The sequence below is a fragment of the Leucoraja erinacea genome, chromosome 5, assembly GCF_028641065.1.
Source record: "Leucoraja erinacea ecotype New England chromosome 5, Leri_hhj_1, whole genome shotgun sequence".
NCBI classification, from domain to species: Eukaryota; Metazoa; Chordata; class Chondrichthyes; order Rajiformes; family Rajidae; genus Leucoraja; species Leucoraja erinaceus.
This window is the reverse complement of record NC_073381.1, coordinates 16563996-16589965: the sequence shown is the minus strand read 5'-3', so window position 1 is coordinate 16589965 and position 25970 is coordinate 16563996. Positions and strand designations below refer to the sequence as shown.

General features: G+C 41.4%; 2 protein-coding genes across 4 annotated transcripts in view; one reads left to right on the top strand and one right to left on the bottom strand.

Annotated features, from left to right (window-relative positions):
* Positions 1-1269: 1269 nt before the first annotated feature.
* nup43 (nucleoporin 43) overlaps positions 1270-25970 on the bottom strand; it is a 162159-nt gene continuing 137458 nt past the window's right edge. Inside the window, exons 2-9 of the mRNA XM_055635089.1 lie at positions 12827-12968; positions 10862-10984; positions 10230-10307; positions 9626-9788; positions 7145-7280; positions 5496-5647; positions 2478-2597; positions 1270-1606 (exon numbers count right to left, since the gene is read on the bottom strand). Coding sequence (XP_055491064.1) covers positions 1389-1606; positions 2478-2597; positions 5496-5647; positions 7145-7280; positions 9626-9788; positions 10230-10307; positions 10862-10984; positions 12827-12937 — 1101 coding nt within the window. The 5' untranslated portion in view covers positions 12938-12968 and the 3' untranslated portion in view covers positions 1270-1388. The remainder of the gene's footprint in view (positions 1607-2477; positions 2598-5495; positions 5648-7144; positions 7281-9625; positions 9789-10229; positions 10308-10861; positions 10985-12826; positions 12969-25970) is intronic.
* The window catches only part of shprh (SNF2 histone linker PHD RING helicase), a 70810-nt gene continuing 57779 nt past the window's right edge, over positions 12940-25970 (top strand). For 2 of the 3 annotated variants that reach the window (XM_055635079.1, XM_055635081.1), the window contains exons 1-6: positions 12944-13071; positions 15069-15265; positions 17238-17872; positions 19166-19295; positions 20742-20957; positions 22391-22469. In XM_055635079.1, the coding sequence (XP_055491054.1) occupies positions 17267-17872; positions 19166-19295; positions 20742-20957; positions 22391-22469 (1031 nt within the window). In that variant the 5' untranslated portion in view covers positions 12944-13071; positions 15069-15265; positions 17238-17266. Of the gene's footprint in view, positions 13072-15068; positions 15266-17237; positions 17873-19165; positions 19296-20741; positions 20958-22390; positions 22470-25970 lie in introns of all 3 variants that reach the window. The other variant, XM_055635080.1, reaches the window with a different exon arrangement.

The following is a 25970-nucleotide window of genomic DNA, read 5'->3' as shown; positions in this document are numbered from 1 at the left end:
TGCACTGGAACTTTTGTTATATAGATACAAATTGCTTTAGACGGTGTCAGATTCATTTCTAGGATTATGTCTAAACCCGTAGCCATGACTTTAAGTCCATCACCTCTGCATTAAGATCAATACAAGAAAATGTTCTAACAGCTAAATTTAGCAAATATTCAGCTCATCCTTACTTCATTATTAAATTCAGCCTACCAAGCAACCTTGATCCACTGCAATTTGCATACCGCCACAACTGATGCCATCTTCCTGGCCCTACACTCATCCCTGGAACACCTGGATAAGAGAGCCACCTATGACAGACTTTTATTCATAGACTATAGCTACCTTCTTTACTCCTTATACACCCATGACTGTGCAGTCAAATACCAACCCAACTCAATTTACAAATTTGCAGACGATACCACTGTAGTGGGCCAGATATAAAACATTGATGAAACAGAGTATAGGAAAGAGATTAAGAATCCCCAAGCTGGTACTGGGATAACCATTCCCCCCTCAATGTCAAAAACAAGGAGATTGTGATCGATTCCGGGAAGTGAAGTGGCACATAGTTGGAAGCTTCAAGTTTTTAGTAATAAATATCACCATCAATTTGTCCTGAACCAGCCATATCGAAGCAATGGCCAAGAAAGCACATCAATGCCTCTACTTCCTCAGAAGGCTCATGAAATTCTCTATGTCCCCAACAATCCTCCCCAACATCTACAGATTCAGTGGAAAGCATTTTATCGAGATGCATCATAATATGGTTTGGGAGCAGCTCCATCCAAGACCAGCATAATCAAGGACCAGTCTAACCCCGGTCACTCCTTCTCCCCTCAGGCAAAAGGTACAGTTTCTTCTCAGCTATTATCAGGCAACTAATCAGTCCTCTCGCCAACTAGAGAGCGGTCCTGACCTACCGTCTACCTCATTGGAGACCTTCGAACTAACTTTAATCGGATTTTACCTTGCACTAAATGTTATTCGTATTAACCTCTATCTGTACACGGTGGATGGCTTGGTTGTAATCGTGTATAGTCTTCGCCGACTGGATAGCACGCAACAAAAACAGCTTTTCACTGTACCACGGTACGCATGACAATAATAAACTAAATTATGTGCATCGTCATACAATATGTAAGGATTCTTAAATTCTCAACTAACAGTTAGAAATCACAGTAAAGTGGTGCTGGAGATTTAAAATAAGTTTGTGACTCAAGGATATGGCCTTGATTTAAACTTCATTTGGTCTTCTGCATGAGGTGTTAAAATCAGACAACCATGTCACTTTTGAAGGAGTGTTTTATTAAAGTTATCCAAGTATGCTTGTCGTTGCTCAGCATAATGGCAAAGAATTTGGTTTTAGAGCATTAGTTCATGTTCAGTAATTTGAATCTGCTTATTCAGACTTGCAGATTTCTGGTAATGTAAATAGCTTCTGCATCTGTTCCACAGACTAAATGCTCTCCCACGACATCCAAACTATTGACAGACAAGCTGTAATCCGACAGTAGATTTTTGGCATCGACTTTTCCTTTTGTAATATCACTGGCGACCCATGCACTGCTCACTGACTGGTTCAAGTCAACTTTGGAATTATTCAACACAAAGCTTCTGTTACCTGGGAAAACACAAGAAAGGCAAGTGTCATAACTTGTTTTTAAATTATAACGAATGCCTGTTCCTAGTCCATATGCAGCTGAATTAGCATCCAATTTTCAGAACCACCATTTTTACACAATTCAATTGCCAAGCAAAAACTGTATCGTTCAATTTGAACACAGAAAAAGCTAGAAATACCCAGAAGAAGTCAGCCCCTGATTTATTTTCAGTATTTTCTATTTTTGGCTTAGATATCCAGCACCTACAATTTTTGCTTGGCAATTGAATTATGCTTCCATTACAACCAAGAGTATGATCTGCTTTAAACTTAGCATTTTTTCAAAATTGCACAAGTAGTAAAATAGTTTTTAAACCTCTCAATGCAGCTTGTGATTGTAACATTCGAAGATTACAAACCCAGACTGAGTGGAACGGATTGCAGGTAGCAGCCTAGGTATCATTAGGCCAGAAATATTATGGATGAGCAAGGTGCTAAAATATGTGGTTGTGTCCGTTCCCACTCTAACTTTAGGGGGTATGGAGAGGGCAGGTACGGGATACTGAGTTGGATGATCAGCCATGATCGTATTGAATGGCGGTGCAGGCTCGAAGGGCCAAATGGCCTACTCCTGCATCTATTTTTTTATGTTTCTGTGTAACTCTGGCCTTCGCATGCTGAGGGGGGTCTCATTCCCATGACCAACACATCTAATGAACACATTTACCTCTTCAGGCATTTTGAGATTTGAACCCCTCATTTGTTTTTTTGTTACACAAATTTCCATTTAAAAGCATTAATTGCCCCAGGGTGATTCAATTAATTTAATCTTTTAAAAAAACCATTGCTAATATTAACTTAATCAATATAGAACAGGTATAGCAGTTCTTACCTTGAAGATAAGAAGGTTTTTCAGAATTAACAACAGATGCATTCCAATGCCACAAAGTCCCATCCTCAGAGCAGGTAAAGACATGATCAGGGTTGGAAGGGTGAAAATGAATTTCCCACACTGTCAATAAAAAAATGTATACCCATGTGAACTTCATACTTTGCCATTCAATCGCTAGGCAATATTGCAATTGCAGTCCAGTGTGATAAAATGTTCCTCATGCACAACACTTACTAGTTTATTTGTCATTATTATCATTGACCTGGAAGAGGCAAAGCAGAGGCTAGTCTGACCACTGTGAAAATGCCAATGTAGGGTTATCTACTTGACTTGCAAGACAATGCTCAAATCTAGCTAAGGGAAGTTTTAAGAAAAATTAGTAATAATATGAAATTGTGTGTACATATGTTAGGTTTTAATGAGAAAGTAAGACAAACATTGCATTCAACATAATCAAAATGGCGTACAGTCTTTAGGGGAAACGGAGTTGAATGACAATAGTGGAGGAGAGACTTAATTCAGAATATGCATTAGAAAGTAGACATCCTATCAGTTTTATTTGCATTAATCTTTTTAGATAATAGGAAGCATTTCTACCCTGTGCCCCATATCACCAAAATATCCCATTGCAGACATTGAACATTATCTATGGAGCTACAAGCCAAAATCTATATTCTGCACTCCATATCGTTTCCCCTGCTCTACCTGTTGTACTTAACTTGATTGTATTTACATATAGTATACCTGATTTGATTGGATAGCATGCAAAACAAAGCCTTTCACTGTACCTCAGTATACATGACAATAATAAACATGAACATCGTAAATCATTGAGGAAAGAAGTTGATTTGTAATACAACCCAGTGAGGTCTGACAAAATACACCATGTCAATGACACATTTGTATTAGTGATGTCGGTTGAGGGATTACTCTTTACAACAGAGAAACTCTCCTGTTCAAATAGCACTATGGAGTCTTATATACCCATCAATGAAAGCAGACAGGACTGGAGTTTCCTAAAGATAACAGTATGGCCAGTGTTGTATTCTGTCATTGATGAGAACAAGATATAGCAGATGGAGGATGGGGAAGTTGAGGAGAGATGTCTGGGCTTTCCACACCAAAATGATGGTCATTAGTTAGGGAGGGTGCAACAAAGTAATTGTGGTTCGGTCATGGTGTACAAGGGATGAGGACATATGACCAGATGAGGGACATGGGCACTGACCACCAAAATAAGGCACTATGGAGTTAGCCATCTAAAGTAAGTTAATTTTTGCAGATAGCTCTGAGCACACATTGTTCAATGTTGGAGGAATCGGTAGATTCGATGCAAAAGGCCTGAGATAGGGTGGCACATGGAATTATAGATAAAAAGAGATCCAGTGAGCAGTGATGTCCATTTCTTCAGGGGTTTGGAGATGAAAATACTCATGCCCTTGTCGCATGGGATTGCCTTTTATTCCATAATTAGGTCATATCTTAAAAGGGAACTGTAGGATGGTTTATTTTCCTCAGGTTTATTTACCAGAGAATTAAAAAATACAATTAAAAAAAAAATCACACAGATGTTTCAGTGAATCCTACGTACAGTCATGAGGTAAAGGGAGGGGGAATATTTCTTAAACAAGCAACGCAAACTGCACAAATTGCCATTAATGATTTTCAATGCTAGGCAACTACAGCCAACAGCAATTATGTAACTATTCGAGTAAAACTCTGATAATCCAGTGTCCTAGGGACTTTGGTAACGCTGAACTGGGAGATCTTCCAAATTGTTGCATGTCAGCATTAATTAAACCCTAAGACACTTGTAGGAGCCATTTATGTTTAGGTTAGCTACTGCATATTATATTATTTTGTCTAGATATTTCTAGCAGTATTATTTTGAACACTGGGGGGTGGGCATTTGATGCATAGAAGGGCATTATAAATATCATATTGGGCGGGGAGTGACCAGACCAGATCATGCACGGAAGGTGGAGAGAACACAGCTCTCACCAGAGAGAGAGAAAAGAAAGCTACAACTTGCATAAGAATAAGTAGGACCTGGTATGTTCATCTCTTTGTTTGTACAACTACTTCAATAAAGAATCAATTAAACTGGAAATAACAACTGGAAGATCTTTTTTCTATAATCTGCACAAGATTAGTCCTACCTACCTGTGTAGTTATGGCAATGGAAAGTTGGACATTAGAAAAGGAAGAAATTGTCATAACAACACTTTTATTTCACTTATTTTAAAAACAAGTTGCGGTATGATTTTTCTAATGAACCTGGTGAATTTAAAGGCAATAGTATACTAGCACTCTGAATTCCAGCTCCAGTCACAAATGTACCCATACTCCCAACCGCAACTGCAGCTCCAAACACTCTCACACTCAGGACAAAAGGACACAAAGTGCTGGAGTAACGTAGCAGGTCAGATAGCATCTCTGGGGAACATGGATAAGTGACGTTTTGGGTCAAGACCTTCAGACTTTGTGTCCTGTTGTGTATTTACCTGCATCTGCAGCTATTTGTTTCCACATTCTCACACTCTGGACTCCTAGCTTACTAACAAGTGACCCAGATGCCGAACTATCAGCAATTGGATGCAGAATTGTGGAGTTCTATAGTACTTTTGACATCTATGCAATTCTAAAAAAATGTTTAAACTTGCATGTAAATACAAGCTATCGGAACTGCCCAACCCTTCTTCATCTAACCTTTTCAGAATATCCTTTACTTTTCACCCGTAACTTGTCTTAACCATATCTAGGTGAGTTGTGTGGTTTTTGTTGTGGTGTCGGGTTCCACATTTTACCCACTCTAGCTGAAGACTTTCCTCATGAAAATAATTGAATGACATGCAAATGCACTCCTACACTTTAATGCAAGTCTCAAATCAGGATTAAATTCCCCCCTCACTGAAAACAAGGTGACCTTTAAACTCATAGATTTAATCAATAACACAAATTAGTAGTGCAAATGCTCAGTTATCAGAGGCCAAGTCAGATGAGAAGATTCAAACTCACTTTCTGCAGAATGAGCATCCAACACGGAGATCGGAACACTTCCTTGTCTGATATCCCAGATACATAGTGTTCCATCCTGGCCACCTGTCCCCACTATATGCTGCTGACTCGGATGTCTGTCTACACAGTGCAGGGGCACTCGTTCATCTGTACTGAAAACAAAGAGAAGCATCCAGAAAGGAAACAAAAGACTAAGCAAACAATTAAAATAATTTAAATTCTAAACACAAGTTTGTACAGCCATTAGAGCTCTAAGATAATGTAAGGTTTGGCAGTAGTGTGGAAATAACATTTTGATTCATGGAAGTTCAGAAGTAGGAACCAAACATACAAATTAATTAATCCCTGTAGTAAGTTGAGATGGAAATATATTAAATACAATAGTCAAATATCCAATAGAAAATACAGGTCCTTCATCCTAAACATAAGGATGCATAACCTGTAATTATTAGCAGTAGTGTGTAAAAGGCACCATGGGTAAATTAGACAAGCATGCAACTATTATTTGATTTGGAGGAGCTGACAAGTTATTTCAATGGGATGCAAGTGGATTCAGCCCAAGTACATTGGAACGCAAAGTTTATAAGCAGCACTCGAACTATTGATTGCCTTTATGGAAGAGATGATTCAGGTGCAGTTCAGACACACCCACATAGGGGGGGGCAAAGGGAGAACTAACACATACAAATCTCCCCGAGTGACAAAAGAGGTACAAAGGAAAAGAAAGCAAATCAAGTCTGCTTATGTCCTGTGGGCGTGTAAATACCAGTGAGAACCAGGCTGATTACAAAAGGATCATGAGAAAGAGAAACTAAACATGTGAGACAAAGAAGGTGTATGAGAAAAGATTAACTGGCAACCCCCTAAATAAGAATCTAAAAATATAGCCATATTTAAATAGTAAAAGGATAGCATACGGAGGAGTGGAATGTATTTAGAACAAAAATGGGAATTTGTACATGGATGCTGAGGATTTTATCAACAGAGGCATAGAGTATGAAAATAGGAATGTGGTGTCAAATCTTTATAAAACAGTGGTCTGACCTCAATTGGACAATTATGTTCACTTATCTTCATTATAGAAAAGATGTGAAAGAATCAGAGAGGGTCCAGGAAAGATTTGAGAATGGTCCCTTGCTTGAGGGACTATAATTACATGGATGGACGAGAAGGGCTGGAGCCGTTTTCTTTAAAGAAGGAGAATTAGGGTTTTGTTGTAAGTATATAAAACGTTGAGGGGACAGTGGAATCTCTCCACTGGTAGAGGGGCCAAGGACTAGAGCTCACAGGTATAAGGGAAAAACAATTACCAGTGACCAATAGATTTTTTTTTTTTTTTTTTTTAAATAAACACCACGTGGCTGGAATCTGAAAGGTGTCATCTGCAACTGGAGCTGTAGGCAGATTCTTAAAATGATCTGGATTCTTTCCACTCAAATCCTTTTTGGAACATTGTATAATCTGTTGTGCAGCTCCATTAGTATTTACTTCGCATTATAGATAAAAGAACTTTAAAGTTTCAACATGCAGATCTTGCCTATGCAACTATAATTATCCAAGACGTCCTAACCTGCTGCACACTTGTACTTTACCATTATATTTCCTGCATAAGATATAGGGTTAAGTGAATACATAATCGTTCAACTTACAAAGAAAATATCTGCAATGGTTTGTCTCCTGGTTTTCTGAAGTCCCAGATTTTCAACTGCCCAATAGAATTGACTGTCAAAATCTCTGTAGTTCGCAGAAACGTAACTGCATTGAGTGAACTGCTGTCAGCATTATCTGAAAAGAGAGGGAATAATAAGATGAGATCTGGAAGCCAATTTCTAACAAACAAACAAACATGAAAAACTTGTCAATGCGAATTCTGTTCAACTATTAGTGTCTGGTGAGGCAGCTCTATTGCAAAAGCCTGTTCTCACTTTGCAACATTAATTAATTTATCATGTACCAGCCATGTCTTAGTCGGCAGTGGCTGGTGTACTTGTTTCCAAGGACTTGAGCACAGATCCTCCCAGCAGAGTCCCGAAAAATGACGGTGAAGGCAGGCCTCTTCCCAAGTTCTCTTAGGCAGGGACAAACAAAACATTGCCATTATTTAAAGGCAAACAGATAAATCACTCTGGTATCCCTCTGTCACACTTTCACTGTGCATTATCTTAATGGTGCACAAGGCCACATTAAATAGAAAGTGACTGGTAAAATTTTGTCTTGCTATGTTAGAAACAGTAGTTCTATATGCTCAATTTTTTTACTGGATTTACAAGCTGTCAACTTGAGCAAGTTGGAAGTTTTGCAATTGACCTTTGTATTGGGCATGTCATTCAAATTCTTCACCGCTATAAAACACAATCCCAGTTAATATATCTTAAATTAATTCCTTTCCCTGAACATCTGCACCTCTTTCCTAGCTTTAGACATTTGGAAACTACCCCACTGACCAAAAACATGGACTTCAACTCCAATAGCCTAGAAGGCCAAAATCATTCAAAATAAAGTACATCAGAAAACATAATCCAATATCTGCATATTAAATACAAAACCAGAAAGCAGAGATCAGTGTTACATTACTACACGGCAGGAGTTTCAAAACTGAAAGATTTACAGGGCAATGAGTTGAGGTAGCTCTCACTAGTTACCAAACATAAATTTCTGAGATACATTTTCAAAAGGGCAACGTGAAAAACTAATACTGACAGTTTAAATTATTCATAAAATTAGTTCTGCAAATGCAGAATCTCATCAAGTGCAGCAAGTGAAGAAGATTTAGAAAATGTTAACATATTCTCTTTTTTACTGACTGCCTAGATTCCCCGAAGAGCCTGGATCAAAAACCAGACGAGAAAATACCTATGTACAGATGTCAATAAGCAGAAGGGAACGTTCTAATCTTAAACTCCATGCCAGATTTTATGGCTGTGACAATTTATTTGGATTACATTATTGCAAAGAGCTTGGGATGTTGATAAAGTTTATATATCTCTATACATTGTACTTCCATTCTTTAAAAATAATCCCACATCATTTAAAAAGCATTACAAACAGGATTAAGATACTTAGTCTCTTGAACTGGGTGCACCATTCAACTGGATCATAGATCTTTTGAGAACCATCTCCTCACTTGTATCCTGTATGTAATCCCTCAAGCCAGAGGAAATAACCAGCACTTTCCCAAGTTTGGTCTAATTATTGCAATAACGCTTTCTTACTTTCCATCCCCTTCCATCCCCTGAGGAAGCACAATCTGCCACAGGCAATGATGGTCCAATTCTATACGGCTATCGTAGTCTGTCCTCACCTTCTCCATCGTGGTCTGGTTTGGCTCAGCCACCAAGCACGACGCCCAGAGGCTGCAGCTGAGAAGATTATTGACTGCAACCTTCCCTCCATTGACGAATTGTGCACTGCAAGGGCCAGGAAGCGAGCGGGTAAGATCATCTCTGACCCCTCTTATCCTGGCCACAAACTCTTTGAATCACTTTCCCTCCGGAAGGTGACTCCAGACTGTCAAAGCTGCCACAGCCAGACATAAAAACAGCATTTTTCCACGAGTAGTAGCTCTACTCAATAACCAAAAATCTGTAGCCTCCTTTTGCTCTGGTATTTTGTTTGTTTCGCATGTTTGATCAATTGTGTTTTATTATTAATGTTTAGTGTTTTATGTGTCATTTGTAACTGTCACTGTATGCCATATTGGCACCTGTGGGCAGTGAACCAAGGCAAATTCCTTGTATGTGAATACTTGACCAATAAACTTATTCATTCATTTATTAAATGTCAACATACCAATTGCTTTAGTTATATGCAACCCTCTATGTTCTCTTTCCAAACCTACTGTTTCTCTTCTCATAGCATTCATTTGTTTTGTTTTAAGCTATTAAAGATATTTGTTGCTTTGATAGTGAAAACCCATTCACCGTTGGTGGAACAATTTAAATTTGGGGATGATCATAATTTCAGATGAAGGAAGAGGAAACCATGTGATTGAGTATGAAGTCCCCTCCCACAGAGGTGGTGACCCATGGAGGAGGAGCAAGCCTATTATAGTTAAACACATCCGCTGGTATCTGATGTTTCCTGCTCTGCAGTGTTCTTTATTAAACTCAGCCTTACTTTCCTTCACCCACCTATGACCCGCACCGGTTCCTTCAAGTCAGCTAGGATATGATTGATTCGTCCATCCTCCCCAACGGTAACAATGTCAGGATAACTACAAACCACGCTGGTGCAGGGGGCGCTGGTGTTCAAATGATAGTGGACACGGTCCCAGGTCCGGGAAAGAGTAAGAGTCTGCAGGAGAGGCAAAGAGAAAACAAAATAGGAACCGGATCAGGATCTGAAACAAGCACAACATTGACAGTGGAAACAATAAAATAATTGGGCGGCACAGTGGTAGAGTTGCTGCTTTACAGCGCCAGAGCCCCGGCTTTGATCCAGACTAGGGGCGTTGTCTGTATGGAGTTTGCACGTTCTCCCTGTGGCCGCGTGGGTTTTCTCCGAGATCTTCGGTTTTCTCCCACACTCCAAAGACATACAGGTCTGTAGGTTAATTGGCTTGGTACAAATGTAAATTGTGCCCAGTGTGTGAAGGATAATGTTAGTGTACGGGGATCGCCGGTCGGCACGGACCCGGTGCGCCAAAGGATCCGTTTCTGTGCTGTGTCTCCAAACTAAATATTATGAGCCAAAATATGGAAGCACTGTGGAAATGTCATAATTGTGCGTTATTACCTCGCTGCTGGGTTGATGTTGGAATAGATTCACACTTCCTGTAGACGAAGCTGTGACAATCCTCTCCTGGTCAAAAAACTACAACAAATGAAATGTTTTTATTATGATACATGCTTGCTTCTAATAAAAAATACATATTTTTAAAAAACCTACAAAATGAAAGCAAACTGCTAATTTTATATGTTGACAGTTGGATGTTATAACAGTAGAAAGTTAACACAAAGTTGCTGCAGCAAAGGGGATCAGGGGCTGTACAGAAACAAATATGCACAAAATGTAAAATTGAATATATAATCCCAAAGGTCACTTGATTTGAAAACCTAGAGGGATAGCAGTCACTCACAAGCCCAAATATACCTTTAAAAAAAAAAAGTAGTTTTTAATTGAGAATCAAGACACAAGGAAATAGGGGAAGCCCACCAGGCCCTCAAGCCTGCCCTGTCATTCAACATGATCATGACTGATCTATGGTCGTGGTCTGTGCTAGTTTCCCATAATCTTCAAATCCTCAATCTTCCAAGTATTTAGCTATTTCCATCTGAATTTTATTGGGAGATATTCTAAATGCAGTGCTGGGAGAATTAGATTGGCAGCAAAATCTATTATAAACTTGATCACTGCTTAGCAGTTACCTGTAAATCCATAACATCACCATCGTGGTTTATTTCACACTTGAGCTCAGGGTCCTCCACAAACAAGTGCTCTGATTCAGTGTTATCAGTGCCATATGCCTCCCAAAGGCATACTTTGTTCTGCTGCTTGGGGACGGGGGAAAAAACATCATTAGCGAGGTTTCAAAATAGGAAAAATTACTACTGTACTTCACAGATTAATTAGTTTATTCAGACTGTGGAATGATGACGACAAATTTGCTGGCCTTTGAGTGAGACTACATATCGAACTACACAATGAGAGACATTCTCAGCTGCTGCGCGCACACAGACCCGCGGCTCATCCAAAGCCAGAATAGAACCCAGGTCCACGGCGCCGCTAGTGCTACCGAACAGCCACTGGACTGCCCACCGTTCCCTCCCACCCCCCCCCAAAACAACAGTGCCGGACACCAGTGCCCGACCCCAGACGAAACGTAGGCCTGCAGCAGCACAGCTGCCGAGAATGTTTATAGCGAGTGACCTATGACCTGGGAATGCGCAGTCGGAATACCGAACTCGCTTATTGCATAAGTAAACCATTGTCAGAGTGAAGACATTTCTCCTTATCTCAGTCCCAAATATCTTAAGGGCCTGTCCAACTTAGGCGATTTTTCAGCAGACTGCCAACAAGTGTCAAGCTCGCGGCAGTCGCTGAAAAATCGGGAAGTGGAATGACGAGTGTCAAGAGTGGAACACACAAACACATCGTAAAGGTGGGGGCCAGGGAAAGCGGGGGGAGCACTGTCTGAAATTCACATGGTGCAAAGCCAAGGTGATAGACACACACCGCGATGAACAGGAAGGTTAAGACGGCTAGCACAGTGTACGGTAAGTACTTTAAAAAACACTTTTAAGGAGCCAGGAGCCAGACAATTTTTAATGAGCCAGAGATACACAGCTGTAATAGGGTGATTTCACGAAAGGTCACTGGAGCGTAGATCCGCACCCACGTGACCGAAAATCTCAAAATTTCATCAAAAGTAAGGCATTATTGACTTACTTTTGATGAAATTCAGCGAGCAAACGCGAGAATTCCCGATATTTTGGACCTCTAAATCTCCACGGCAAATGTCCGCTGTTCACTTCCGCTGGATTGGCACCTTCAGCTCCCTCTTTAATTTACCTTAGTTTCTATCTTTTTTTTTAACTGTAAATCTAGGTAGCTGTGCCTCACGGTCACCCCGACTGGCACAATAAATTGCAGATCAAAACCTGGCCATTTTCTATGTTTTTAACGGGTGGGAAAGTGCGTGTTTTCCCATCCACTAACATGTACCGGATGTCTAGCATGTCCTCCACTTGAGATTTTCGGTCACGTTGGTGCGGGTCTACGCCCCAGTGACCTTTCGTGAAATCACCCTATACACAGTTTGGTGGGTATTTTACATTACCTGCCAGTTCTCCTTGGTTCTGAAAACTCTGCCTTACGTTTTATTTCCCCCCTCCCCCCTCACTCCTCTCTTGCCCCCCCCCCTCAACTACTCTTGCCCCCCCTCTCTTTCCCCCTCCCCCCTCAACTCCTCTGCCCCCCCTTCCCCCCAACTCCCCTTGCCCCCTCCCCCCCCCTCAACTCCTCTTGCCCCCACCCCCCCCCCCCCAACTCCTCTTGCCCCCCCCCCCCCCAACTCCTCTTGCCCCCTCCCCCCCCAACTCCTCTTGCCCCCTCCCCCCCAACTCCTCTTGCCCCCTCCCCCCCACTCCTCCATGTCCCCACACCCCAGCCCAACTCCTACAGAGCCCGCCGCACCCTCTCCTCTTGTCGCCACATCGCCCCCAGCTCCACTTGTCTGTCCCGGCACTGCCCCCTCCCTCGCCTGTGCCATTCCTCCCAAAGATTAAAGCAGAGCTATCTTTGATTCCTCCCGCCTTCCTCATCTTGCCCTTCCCTGCCGTTGCTTCCCGCAGTCCCGCCTCCATCCACGTTTCCTTCCGGAGTGCACACACCTCGGCGTCCCAGGAGCCGGTGGCGATACTCTCCGGCGGCTGCAGCGCGGAGGCAGGCTCCGGCCGCCATCGGATGCGACTGATCTTCCGAGACACGAAGCGGCCGTACATGACTGCGTGTAGCGCTGACTTCCGGGACGATGCCGGCCTCTTCCGGGAGGGGTCTCCTCCGCCAGTCCCGGTCTCCGGCTGCAGTCGCCATGGTTACAGGGCAGAATATCTCCCCGAGAACGTCCCACCATGCTGTAAGTAACCTCCTTAACGATCGTCCGAGCAGCTTTCCTCCACGAGTGTTGGCGTTGAGTGATTGCACTGCCTTTGTGTTCGAAGGATGTGTCCAGCACAATATTCAGCGACACAGAGACTGTTGCTCAGTACGAGGGGTTGCCTTTCAAACCCTGTGTTCATCTGGGCCGCATCTTCCTTCTCAACTGGATGTAGAAGTTGCCACAGCATCCCTAGCCTGCCGGCCAAGTGTTTAGCCTTCCATCAACACCAATGCATCGCAACAGCACCCCCGCTACAAAACTCCCTCTTGAATTGAAAGTGACTTGGGACAACAACCTGTGTTCCAGAAATGTATTGCAAAAATACAAACCTTTCTAATTTTCTTTAGTTTCCTTTATGTATTTAAGTACCAACGTGATTATATTAATGAGTGATTCGTTAAGAATGCAATATTCCTGTATTTAACAATGTTTTGCTCGTTGATAATGGCTGTAACAAAGATTTGAACATGTAATAATTTACTGAAATATAATCTAAATCTGAAATGTCAAAGGTGTTAAGTCAAAATGCTCTTTGATTTAACTACAGCATAGGAAAAGGCCCTTTGGCCCACAATGTCTGTGCTGAACCCGATGCCAAGCTAAACAAATATCGTCTGCCTGCACATGATCCTTACCCCTCCATTCCCTGCATATTTATCCATATAGCTGATCTAAAAGTCTCATAAACACCACTGTCATATCTGCCTACACCATCACCACCCCAGGCAGTATGTTCCAGGCACCCACCACCCTCTGTCTAAAAAACTCGACCCGCACATATCCTTTAAACTGACAGAATAATAGTTTGGAGACATTAGAAACTGCAGATACTGGGATATTGAGCAAAAATAACGCTGGAGGTACTCAGTAAGCCAAGCAGCATATGTGGAGGGAAATAAACAGATGATGTGTGAGGTCGGGACCGTCCTCGGACTCTTGTTTTCTATTATTCTATGATTTATTGTTTTCTGTTTTCTTCCCCCTTCCTGTATTAAACAATCACCATTTTATTTCTAACAAGAAGGAGTTTAACCACGCACCCTCGGTGTATCATCGTGAGTCCTTCATCATTAACATCAGAGCGACTGGGTGGGGGAGGGGGTGATGTGGTCATCATTGTGCATAAACCCATTTGGGCCAATCACATAAATAGCAGGGTAGAAGCCAGGCAAATGACTGCCTGATATCACAAGCCATTTCCAGCATCACTTTCAATTCAGGAGTGTGATGGAATACTCTCCACTTGCTTGGATGAGTGAAGTACCAACACCATCTGCAACAAAACATCCCATCAGCTACCCTTCACCATTTTCATCCCCTCCATTATTATTGCACTGTGGCTGCATTGTGCACCATTGACAAAATGCACTACAAATACTCTCCTAAGCATAATTTTCAAATTCAGGGAATGAGGAGAGGATTGACAATTTTCCATACCATTTGTTTTTGTATACATTTTTATTAGTGACATGATTTTTCTCAAAGTTTTTGAATTATTTGTTGTTGATAGATATATATTTGCAAGTCAGTTTTCCTTTTGGACATGCATTGTATTACATTTTTTTTTTTTAAAGTTAAAAAAAAAAGGATTGGATAGGCATATGGATGAGAAGGGAATGGAGGGTTATGGTATGAGTGCAGGCAAGTGGGACTAAGGGGAAAAAAAAGTTTGTTCGGCACGGACTTGTAGGGCCGAGATGGCCTGTTTCCGTGCTGTAATTGTTATATGTTATATGTTATATGGTTATATGGTTTGAATTTTCAAATTGAAATTTGATAAAATAAGGAATAAAATAAAATTAAAATAAAGATAATTGGAGATAAACCAACTAATTTGTTAAAACTTTATTTACAAGAATCTTTGATTTAAACCCTCTACACCATGCGTGCTTTATTAATATAAAGTTTTTAAGCTGCAGGTTGTAAAAAGATGCAGAAAAATCTATGCATGACTTTAATTTCATATGTTACAGCTATATCTCTCCTAAGTTGAAGGGTGACAATGAATTCTCATTGCATTTGTAACTGCGATTTTCGAACATGTGTGTATAGGGGTTGGACTACAATTGGACACCAATGTCTGTGTTCATCATGGAACAGGATTTCTGAATTTCTTTGCTTTCCCAACATGCTTCCACATAAGGCAAATAATATTTTTGTTTCTAATTAGGTAAGTTTAAACTATTGAAGCTGTTATTTGTTCCTGAATTTATTACGAATTGCTTAATTTACAGAATTAAGAGAGATAGTTTCTTAAATTATTTAATGTATAAAATTCTCCAGGTTAAAATTTGTTAGAATCATATCTTTTGGGCACTTATTCTTCATTTTAATTTTTTGTACTGTGCATTTTAATTGATTAGATTTATTTTGTTTCAGCGCAGGGGATAATGTTGAATTAGGAGGTGTAAACTGATATGAGGTGTTTAATCATACACCAGAGAGACACGACGATTAGAATCAATGCTGCGGCTTCAGTTATTCACTGTCAACATATGAATTAGGGGCTGAGGTAGATCTTTTGGCCCCTCAAGTCTGCAATGCCATTCCATGCAATCATGGCTTATCTAATTATGACCTCGACATCCCATTTACCCACCATAATCCTACACTTGCCTGCTTAGCAAGTATTTAACTATTTATCTCTGCCTCGAAAATCCTGAAAACCTTAGCTTTCTTCAACCTTTGCAAAAGTGAGTTCCAAAAACGTGCAACCATCTACGAGAAAAAAATGAGTCTTATCCATGTTTTAAATGGACACACCCAAGATTTTAAATATTGATCCCGTCCACAATTCAAGATTCTCCAATAGGATTTATCATTCTCTTGGGTCCACCTTGTTAGGACTACTAAGGATCGTGTATGTTTTAATGAATTATTGAAGAACTAGATAGTATAATAGAGAGTTTAAGAAGGAACAGCAGATGCTGGAAAATCGAAGGTAGACAAAAGTGCTGGAGAAACTCAGCGGGTGCAGCAGCATCTATGGAGCGAATGAAATAGGCAACGTTTCGGGCTGAAACCCTTCTTCAGACTGGCCCGAAACGTTGCCTATTTCCTTTGCTCCATAGATGCTGCTGCACCCGCTGAGTTTCACCAGCACTTTTGTCTATCTAGTATAACAGAGAGATGTGAATCCAAGTTTGTCATTGGCAATGGTGCAGTAAGTAGAAGACTGGAGCATAAAGTTACAAACAAAAGAGAAATATAGCTATGGCATGATTCTCAGTCATTAATTTTGAATCAAAAATGATCATTCTGTTTTATTTAAATTCAGAGGTCAGTCTGATCTGGTAGATGAAGTGAAGGGTCATTGATATGAAATGTTGAGTGTTTCTTTCTCCACAGATGTTGCCTGATCTTTTCAGAGTTTCTTGCATTGTCTACTTGTGTCTATGATGTTGTACATGTAGTCATGTACAGTCTTTCCGCTGACTGGCTAGCATGCAACAGAAATCTTTTCACTGTACCTTGGTACACGCGACAATAAACTAAACTAAACTGCTTTGCTACAGCTGTACCACACCCTAATTACACTGCATTTGGAATTATGTGTTGAGTCTGGGTCTTACCTTCAAAAGCATAAATTGACAGTCCATGGTGGAGTTCAAGATTTGTTCATATTTTCAATTATAAAGAATTAAGATTTTAATTTTAGTTTACAGAAATATCAAATGTGTCTGAGCAGTATATGTGGTAAAAGTACTTTGAGGAAAAGGATGGATAAAAACATGTATAAGAAGAAAGTTATGCTGATGGATTAAACTCCAGAGGGGTGTGACGGTTAAAGAGGGGTAGAAGATAATTGGCATGGAAGATACACAGCAAGCACAGACTAATGGGGTAGCTGGTTTGTTTCTACATTGTAATTAAAAAAAATAATATTTGGCAATTCAAGGAATTTTTTAGATGATCTGTATGATCTGTATTTTTGTTAATGAATATTTTGGAATAGTTAGATTTTTGATAAGAAAGGGGTGTGTGGCTAATGCAGCCAAGTTGGAGTCAAGATAGCAACAAGCATGATCTAATTGAACAGTGGAATGGATTGTGGGACTGAATGATCTGTTCCTTTTGCTGCATTGAAAGCAATAACGATACAAGATTTTCGCTGAGAAATTTGTTTATGGTCTTCGTTACAGCTGCAAACTTGCCCTGCATTTACAGTACAATGAGCAACAGAAGAAAATGTGCACCCCCCACGCGGGTTGATGAGGAGGCAAAGAAAAGGCTGAGTTGGAACATGTGTGATGACTTGAAGCAGCTTCAACTACCTGCTGTAACGGATAGCAGCAACAATCCATTGGCTGCAGGCTCAGGTTTCTCAGAACATAGAGATGCAGGGTCTCTCCTGGTGAGCAGTTTGAAACTGAATAAATCACCAAATGTCTCCAGCGTGACTGAGATTGAGGATGAAGGAGGATCTTTCCTGTCAAGCAACTCTGCCCATCCCAGAATCGCCATCTCCCCATGTCATCAGGACAAAGAATGGCGAGCACAGTTAGATGAGTTCATCCTCCAGCTTCCAGTAGGCCAAGTATTTCCAGATAATATTTTGTCTCTCTCTCTTTGCTTGTCAAAGATTAGTAATGATAGTCAGTTGCAAATCTCAGTCACTAAGGAAAGTTATGACTCTGAGAGCGATTGTCATGAAGAGGTGATTGGTTTTGTGAGAAGCTCATTCCCTTTTACAGTACTGGAGGATATATTGTGGCTTCAAAGAAAGCAAGTGCTCAGATTGTTCCAAACGAATATTGAAGATTGCCAAACTTTGAAGGTATTTATCTTTCCAATATAATGTTAACTTTGATTTAACCATTAATCCTCCTGACTCGCTGTTTCTTTTTTCTCCTTTGCTGTTGTTTACTTCCTGCTCTTCTTGCACTGTAATCATATTGTGCAAAGGATTACTCTCCAATTACAGAATAATAACAAAATAAATTATGTCCTATCATACTGCAAAATTATTCTGTATTTTATTAATTTGCTTGTGTATTCTGTATTTTGTTAAATCTTCTGGCCGGCAGTGCTGAAGTGACATCTTTACAATCCTCCATTAGCAGCTTGAGTGAGCTAGTCCCTCGCTATGTCTATAGTGCTGTGCTTTCATTGCCCTTGCTTGTCGTCAACGTGAGGGTAATATTGCCACCTATTGGGTTTATTTATTTTCTCCATTTGGCTAAAGTGCTAGAAACCTACTTGCTGAACACCTCCATTTCCTGGCACTGTCATAATGGTTGTAATATATTTTGCCCTATTGATGTAGTGCCATAGAGGAATGGCAAATGACTTGGAATCAACTTGAAGGGGATAGATTATTTGTAAAATTGTAGTTTTAATTTAACCAAAAAAATGGGGTTTAGCAATGGAAAACGTCACTTGGAAAAAATAAGGTTTCATGCAGAATGAATTAAGTCTCTTGATTTGAACATCTCCATCAAAGCTTTGCATATTCATCTCTTCTCAAAGGAAATCAAAATCAATCAAACAATCAAAAAAATGTAGGGCAAGTTTTAGTTGCTTTATGAAGTGGAGTCCTTATCCTTTATAGCATTCTAGTCAATTTGTCTGCATCCGTTGCAAGGTCTTAACATCTTCCGATAGTGTAATCCCCTGACTATTCAGTGAAGATAGAAACATAGAAATTAGGTGCAGGAGTAGGCCATTCGGCCCTTCGAGCCTGCACCGCCATTCAATATGATCATGGCTGATCATCCAACTCAGTATCCCGTACCTGCCTTCTCTCCATACCCCCTGATCCCTTTAGCCACAAGGGCCACATCTAACTCCCTCTTAAATATAGCCAATGAACTGGCCTCAACTACCCTCTGTGACAGAGAGTTCCAGAGATTCACCACTCTCTGTGTGAAAAAAGTTCTTCTCATCTCGGTATTAAAGGATTGCCCCCTTATCCTTAACTTGTGACCCCTTGTCCTGGACTTCCCTAACATCGGGAACAATCTTCCTGCATCTAGCCTGTCCAACCCCTTAAGATCTGAGTTTAGAGTTTGTCTTTTGCCAAATGTCCTAGTTGTCTATTTAAGCTTGACTTGTTTGTTTTGCATTGTAGGTGGGTGTATATCTTCTTGAGTCTGGTTTAGGAAAACCAGTGGACCTGAGTGAAGGAAGCAGCAGAATGAAAAAGACAAATATGTTGATTCAGAAACTTATGGAATATTTTTTTGACTTAGCTGCTCCAGGTACAATGTTCATTGTAAAAGGAAGATATAATTAAGGCAGCTTGAGAACTATTATAAAGTAAACATTTGCTGCTACTAGAAATCTGAAATAAGCAGAAAATTGTGAAAATACTCAGCAGGTCCGATAGCATCTTTTGATCCTTCCTTTCACCTTGATCACTGACATCGTCGTTTATTCTTTCCCCATCAACGGACCTTTCTCGTTAATTTGGAACATATTTAATCTAATTTTCTCCAGTTCCAATGCAGTTATGGATAAGAAACATTAATTCTGTATTCATTCTATAGATCAGGGGGCGGCAACCTACGGCCCCCGGGCCGAATGCGGCCTGTAACCTGAAATCATCCGGCCCGCAGCGGCCGGGCGCCCTGTGCAGCAGTGCCCCAAGCAGCGGCCAGGTGCCCCGAGCGGCAGCGCCCCGAGCAGCGGCCCAGCGCCCCAAGCAGCGGCCGAGCGCATCGCATCCTGCGCAAAGCTGCCGGCATGGCCGCGCACCTTCTGTGAACACGTTTAAGAAAGATCCGCAGATGCTGGAAAAATCGAAGGTGGACAAAAATGCTGGAGAAACTCAGCGGGTGAGACATGCAAGGATTGCATGAGGCTGCCTCACCCGCTGAGTTTCTGCAGCATTTTTGTCTACCTGCTGTGAACACGTAGGTAGACAAAAATGATGAAGAAACTCAGCGGGTGAGGCAGCATCTATGGAGCGAAGGAATAGGTAATGTTTCGGGTTGAGACCCTTCATCAAACTAAGACTGAACACGTGATTTGATGCCTGCCATGGGGGCGGGATCCATGTGTACACGTGATAGATGTGGCCCACCATCCTCTCACAGTCATGCGTCCTGGCCCCTCTGCAGAACAAGGTTTCCGACCCCTGCTATAGATACTGTCTGTGCTGAGAATTTCTAGCATTTTCTGTTTTATTTCGCATTTCAGTCATCCATTGTATTTTGCTTTTTTCAAATTTAATGTGGTTTATTGGTGGATAAAATATTGTCCGGAATCTATAGCCTAGCTCCAGAACACTTCTTTGAGGAGTGTCAAAAGATCTTCTATATGCATCTTACATGGAAAACCAGTTATTTTTGTAAAATCCTTTATCTGTTCTCCAGATCTTTGTTGCTCTTTTTCGTCCCGCCCTTCTTCAAAAGAGCAACAGTGAGCAAATGTATTAGTTTCCATCAATGTGCAAATGTTTAATTTAGGTTACTGTTTAGTGTTCGTTATCCAAATTCCAAAAGTATGCTTACTAAGTAAGATAGTCATTGCAAAGACTAAGCATTGAATAAAGAAAAGGAAGAACTTTATTCATTAAAAATAAAATATCTGAAATTCACTGTAGGTTTATAAATCATTAAATCTGTGTTCAACTCTTTTTGTGAGACATTTTCTTAATGATACTTAACCATAAATTAATCTTTTTTCTGTATCTTTTAATGCAGATGTATCTAACTCCGTTGAAGAAGCTAATAAAGAACTAGAAAGGGAAAATGTAGAAGAGCTATATGACTTTGTACGTCATGCGCATCAGCAGGAAGTTCTCTGTAATGAGAAGGTTCAGCACACTCTGCTTGTTCCAACACTCAGACCATATCAGTGTCAGGCTGTCAATTGGATGCTACAGAAAGAAAATTACTTTGTTAATCCATCCTCTGATGGTAAGTTTGAAATGGATGCTGCACAACACTGGTGAAGACTAGATCAATCCACCTTATTGACCTGGAAACTCAATGTGGTAAAATTCCAAATTTGAATTATTGAGGAAAGGAGTTAATACTAAATTTATTAATGTCCAATACAAGGTCTGTAGTTTTAATCTTCTTCTCAATTGGAAACATCTTCTATAAAACATAATTCTTCATCACTACTATGCTGTTATTGTCACCATAGTGCAGAACACATAAGAACAAACAAAAATAGGAGCAGGAATAGTTACATTCCTCAAGCCTGCCCTAAATTTAGTATGATCAGTGTGATTTATGTTGGCCACAACTCATCCTCTGTGCCAGTTGCCCATAACTCCCAGTCTTTCAAAAATTCATCTAAGTCCATTTAAATATTTCCAAGAAAACAAGCTCCACAACTCTCTGTCATTGGAAATTTCAGAGATTCACTAACCTTGCGAAAAGAACTTTGTACACATCTCTGATTTCAATTACTGGTTCCTTATCTCGCAACTGTGGTCCCTCGTCCAACACTTTCAGACTTGTGATAACATCTGCTTTTTAATGCCTCCTCATTCTTCTGAACTCCATAGAATGCAGCCCCCCAACTTGTTCAGCCTCTCTCAGCATCAGCTTCACTGAGTGTCAGCCTGTTTCAATTTGATTGTATTTTGTCTGAGACATTTGAATGGTAATTGTAAAGCAATAAAGTTAAGGAGGGTAAGGGAGTGCATGTGCACACATGGAAACTGCTTAAGTGGAAAGCAGAAGGTAATGTCAGGGATGAAGTGATTTTGACATAAGACAAACGGAGCTATGATGATCATCAACCAGTGAAGTTTAAGGGCCATAGAGAAACTGCCAATTTGTGATGTCTGTGGTAAATTTGTTAAAGTACCAGAAATAGGAAGGACAGTCCAGGTGGACGTAACAACTATTTCCCAGAAGTTTCCTGAGGCTTGCATTGCGCTTCACTGGAGTACTAGAAAGTCAAAGGCAGAGTCAAGGCAATACACCTTATCCATATGTCTTTGATACTACCAAAGTATGCACCACTGGTATATAGGAACTTATTCCAACGTGTAAAAGAGCTATGGGTGATCTCAAGTTGTCGTCTGGGCTCAATAAGCCCTCAATGTCTGTCACTCAAATAGGAACTCAATTGTGTTAAGGTTGGTCAGCTTCTGTTGACTGACCTTATTGCCTTTCTGTAATGCACTTAAAGTACATACAACTCCAGTAAACGAGTGAGCAGAAGATGCACATTCACCTGCCTGAGTAACTGTGTGTAGTATTGCAACCTTAATATGGAAAGGTTGAACGTGAATTTCTGGGTGTATTAGTGGAACCCATGGGTTCTAATGTATTTGTATTTTGCCATTCAGCTCTATGATGTGGATTAAAAACATGCAATTGTTTCCATGCAGAAATTGCCCTGCACTTGTTATGGAAGGAATTCACCACTAAAGATGGGAACAAATTATATTACAACCCCTACACCGGCTGGTGGGTATATTTTTGGTCCTTTGGATATGGTTTGAAACTAAATGTCATTGCTTTGATGTGTTGGTAATTGAGATGGTCAGAGTTATTTTGTGGGCTTTGTTACTGTAATAAATCTATTACAGATAGTATTTCATATTAAGATTAGGGTTCAGGTGGGGTTTCACTGCGTCCTACTTCTTAATGCCTTCAGTGACAACGTTGCACTTTATTGCACTCTGCCAGTATTTCTGTTATATTCTCTTATCCAGAACCCAGAGGTTTAATCTGCACTGCAGTTCTGAAAGTCAAGTCAAGTCAAGTTTATTTGTCACATACACATGCGAGATGTGCAGTGAAATGAAAGTGGCAAATGCTCGCGGACTTTTGTGCAAAAGACAACCAACAAAACAACCAAACAAATTATAAACACAATCATAACACACATATTCTTTTACATAATAAATAATGGAAGGAAAAACGTTCAGTAGAGTTAGTCCCTGGTGAGATAGGCGTTTACAGTCCGAATTGCCTCTGGGAAGAAACTCCTTCTCAACCTCTCCGTTCTCACCACATGGCAACGGAGGCGTTTGCCTGACCGTAGCAGCTGGAACAGTCCGTTGCAGGGGTGGAAGGGGTCTCCCATGATTTTATTTGCTCTGGAGTTGCACCTCCTGTTGTATAGTTCCTGCAGGGGGGGTGAGTGAAGTTCCCATAGTGCGTTCAGCTGAACGCACTACTCTCTGCAGAGCCTTCTTGTCCTTGGCAGAGCAATTCACAAACCAGATGGTAATGTTCCCGGACAAGATGCTTTCCACCACCGCTGCGTAGAAGCACTGGAGGATCCTCGGAGACACTCTGAATTTCCTCAATTGCCTGAGGTGGTAAAGGCGCTGCCTTGCCTTACTCACGAGTGCTGAGGCGTGTGATGCCCATGTCATATCTTCAGAGATGTGGACTCCCAGATATTTAAAACAGTTCACCCTATCCACAGGATCCCCATTTATCCTCAATGGAGTGTACGTCCTCGGATGATGTGCCCTCCTAAAGTCCATGATCAGCTCCTTCGTTTTTTTGATGTTCAAGAGGAGGCTGTTATCCTGGCACCAGAGTGCTAGATCAGCCACCTCATCCCGGTAGGCCTTCTCATCGTTGTCTGAGATCAGGCCCACCACCACAGTGTCATCAGCAAACTTAATTATTGAATTGGAGCTGAACCTAGCCACACAGTCATGTGTGTACAGGGAGTACAATAGGGGGCTGAGGACGCAACCCTGGGGCGATCCTGTGCTCAGGGTGAGGGACTCCGATGTATTCCCTCCCATCTTGACTACCTGGGGCCTGGCGGTGAGAAAGTCCAGGACCCAGGCACACAGGGAGGTGTTGAGCCCCAATTCCATTAGCTTCCCGGCCAGTCTGGTGGGGACTATCGTGTTGAAGGCTGAACTGTAGTCTATGAACAGCATCCTCACGTAGCCCCCCTTCTGGCTGTCCAGATGGGAGAGAGCGGTGTGCAAGACCTGGGAGACCGCATCGTCCGTGGACCTGTTCGGACGGTATGCGAACTGCAACGGGTCCATGTTCCGAGGGAGGAAGGCGCAGATGTGATTCTTCACCAGCCTCTCAAAGCATTTCATGACTACCGAGGTAAGGGCCACCGGACGGTAGTCATTCAGACAGGCTGGGGAGGCATTTTTTGGTACCGGTACAATGATGGATTTTTTGAAGCAGGCAGGGACCACGGACTTGTCCAGGGAGAGGTTGAATAATGTAGTGAGCACTGGAGCTAGCTGCGTAGCACAGGACTTGAGTACTCGCCCCGAGATGCCATCGGGGCCTGCAGCTTTTCTCGTGTTCACCCGTGTCAGTGCCCTCCTCACGTCGTGCTCGGACAGCGAGAATGTGTGCACATTCCTCCCTTCAGCTTCGGTAGCCAGCCCGCTGGCGGTATTGTCGATAGTCGGCAGACCTGGAGTGGTGCTGCCCCTCTCGAAACGAGCGTAAAAGGAGTTCAGGTCGTCAGCTAGGGAGGTGCCGGCACATGCGGGTGAGGAAGGGGTGCTCCGGTAGTTGGTTACAATCCGTAACCCCTGCCACAGGCTTCTGGTGTCCTGCTGCTCCATCTGTAACTCCATCTTGTCTCTGTGCCTTCTCTTTGCGTCCTTCACCGCCCTTCGCAGTCGGTAGGACTCTGCCTTGTAGACGTCCATGGTTCCTGATGCCAGGCCCGAGTTGTAGGCAGCGGTGCGAGCATTCAGGGCCACACGAACAGACCTGTCTACCCAGGTCTGCACTGTCAGAGTGGAGCCAACTCTCAGATGAAACCTTATATTAAGCCACTTTCTGAGCTCTCAGAGGCAAGTGGCAAAGCATTTAGGACAATTGCCTCACAGGTCTGTGGCCCAGGTTTGAGCCTGACGTTAGATTCTGTATGTGTAGAGTTTGCATGTTCTTTTGTAGAATCCAGTAGATGCTGGTTTACCAAAAAAGAAACAAAGTGCTGGAGTAACTCAGCAGATAGGTGATGTTTCAGGTCAAAATCCTTCTTCAGACTGATTATGGGAGGGGGGGGAGAAAACTGGGAGAGAGAAAAGGCAGGACAAAGCATGGTAGGTGATATGTTGACACAGGAGAGAGGGTTATAGTCTTTATGGAAACATGGGCTTCCTCTAAATTTTCCTATCAGCAAAAAAAATTACGGGAGTTGATGGGCATATTTGACACAGAAAATGGTACAGGGCTATAGGGCAATAAGACAAAGCCAACTTGGACACAAGTGGGCCAAATATTCAGTGTCATTATAAGTGTTTACTTAAAAAAACAGACCATGTTGCTATTTCAGAAAAATAACAGGTATTTCACAATTTTTTGGGTCATTTTTCAACGTCAGTGAAACAGTCTTCCGCTAGTTGTCCCGTTGGTCTTTGTGTTTCTTTGCTGCATATTAATTACCTGCCATGCAATCTCTTTATTAACAGTGATGAATCTGATGTTTCTAATAAGTGCTTCACTTGACGTTAAATCACTTTGGACATCCTGAGGATTTCAAAGGTTTAATTTTTTTTTTTTCTCGCTTTCACTTTCTCTCTCACTCTCTTAAACACCATCATTTTCTTAGTTTTTATTTACAGCTTGTGCTCTCATCCATCTGTGCATCAGGTGACTTCTCTCAATTGTTGCCATTGCTGCTTTTTTAATTTCAATTTTATATATTTTCAGTTTGTTTTTTGACATCTGTTCTAATCAAGTAAAAAATAATCAAGAAGAAAACAAATACAGGTGCACAACCTTTTATCCGAAAGCCTTGGGACCAGACACTTTTCGTAATTCAGAATTTGTCGGTCTTGGGAATGGATTTTTTTTAGTGTAGACTTTAATGGCTGGCTCAGTGGTAGAGTGTTCGGCTCATATCCGCAAGGTCGCGAGTTTGCGCCTTGATCCAGGCAGTTACTCGGTCGCGAGTTTGAGTCTTCAATGTCGTTTTTTCTTGCAGAATAAATGTTTGTATGAAATGCAGTGTAGGAG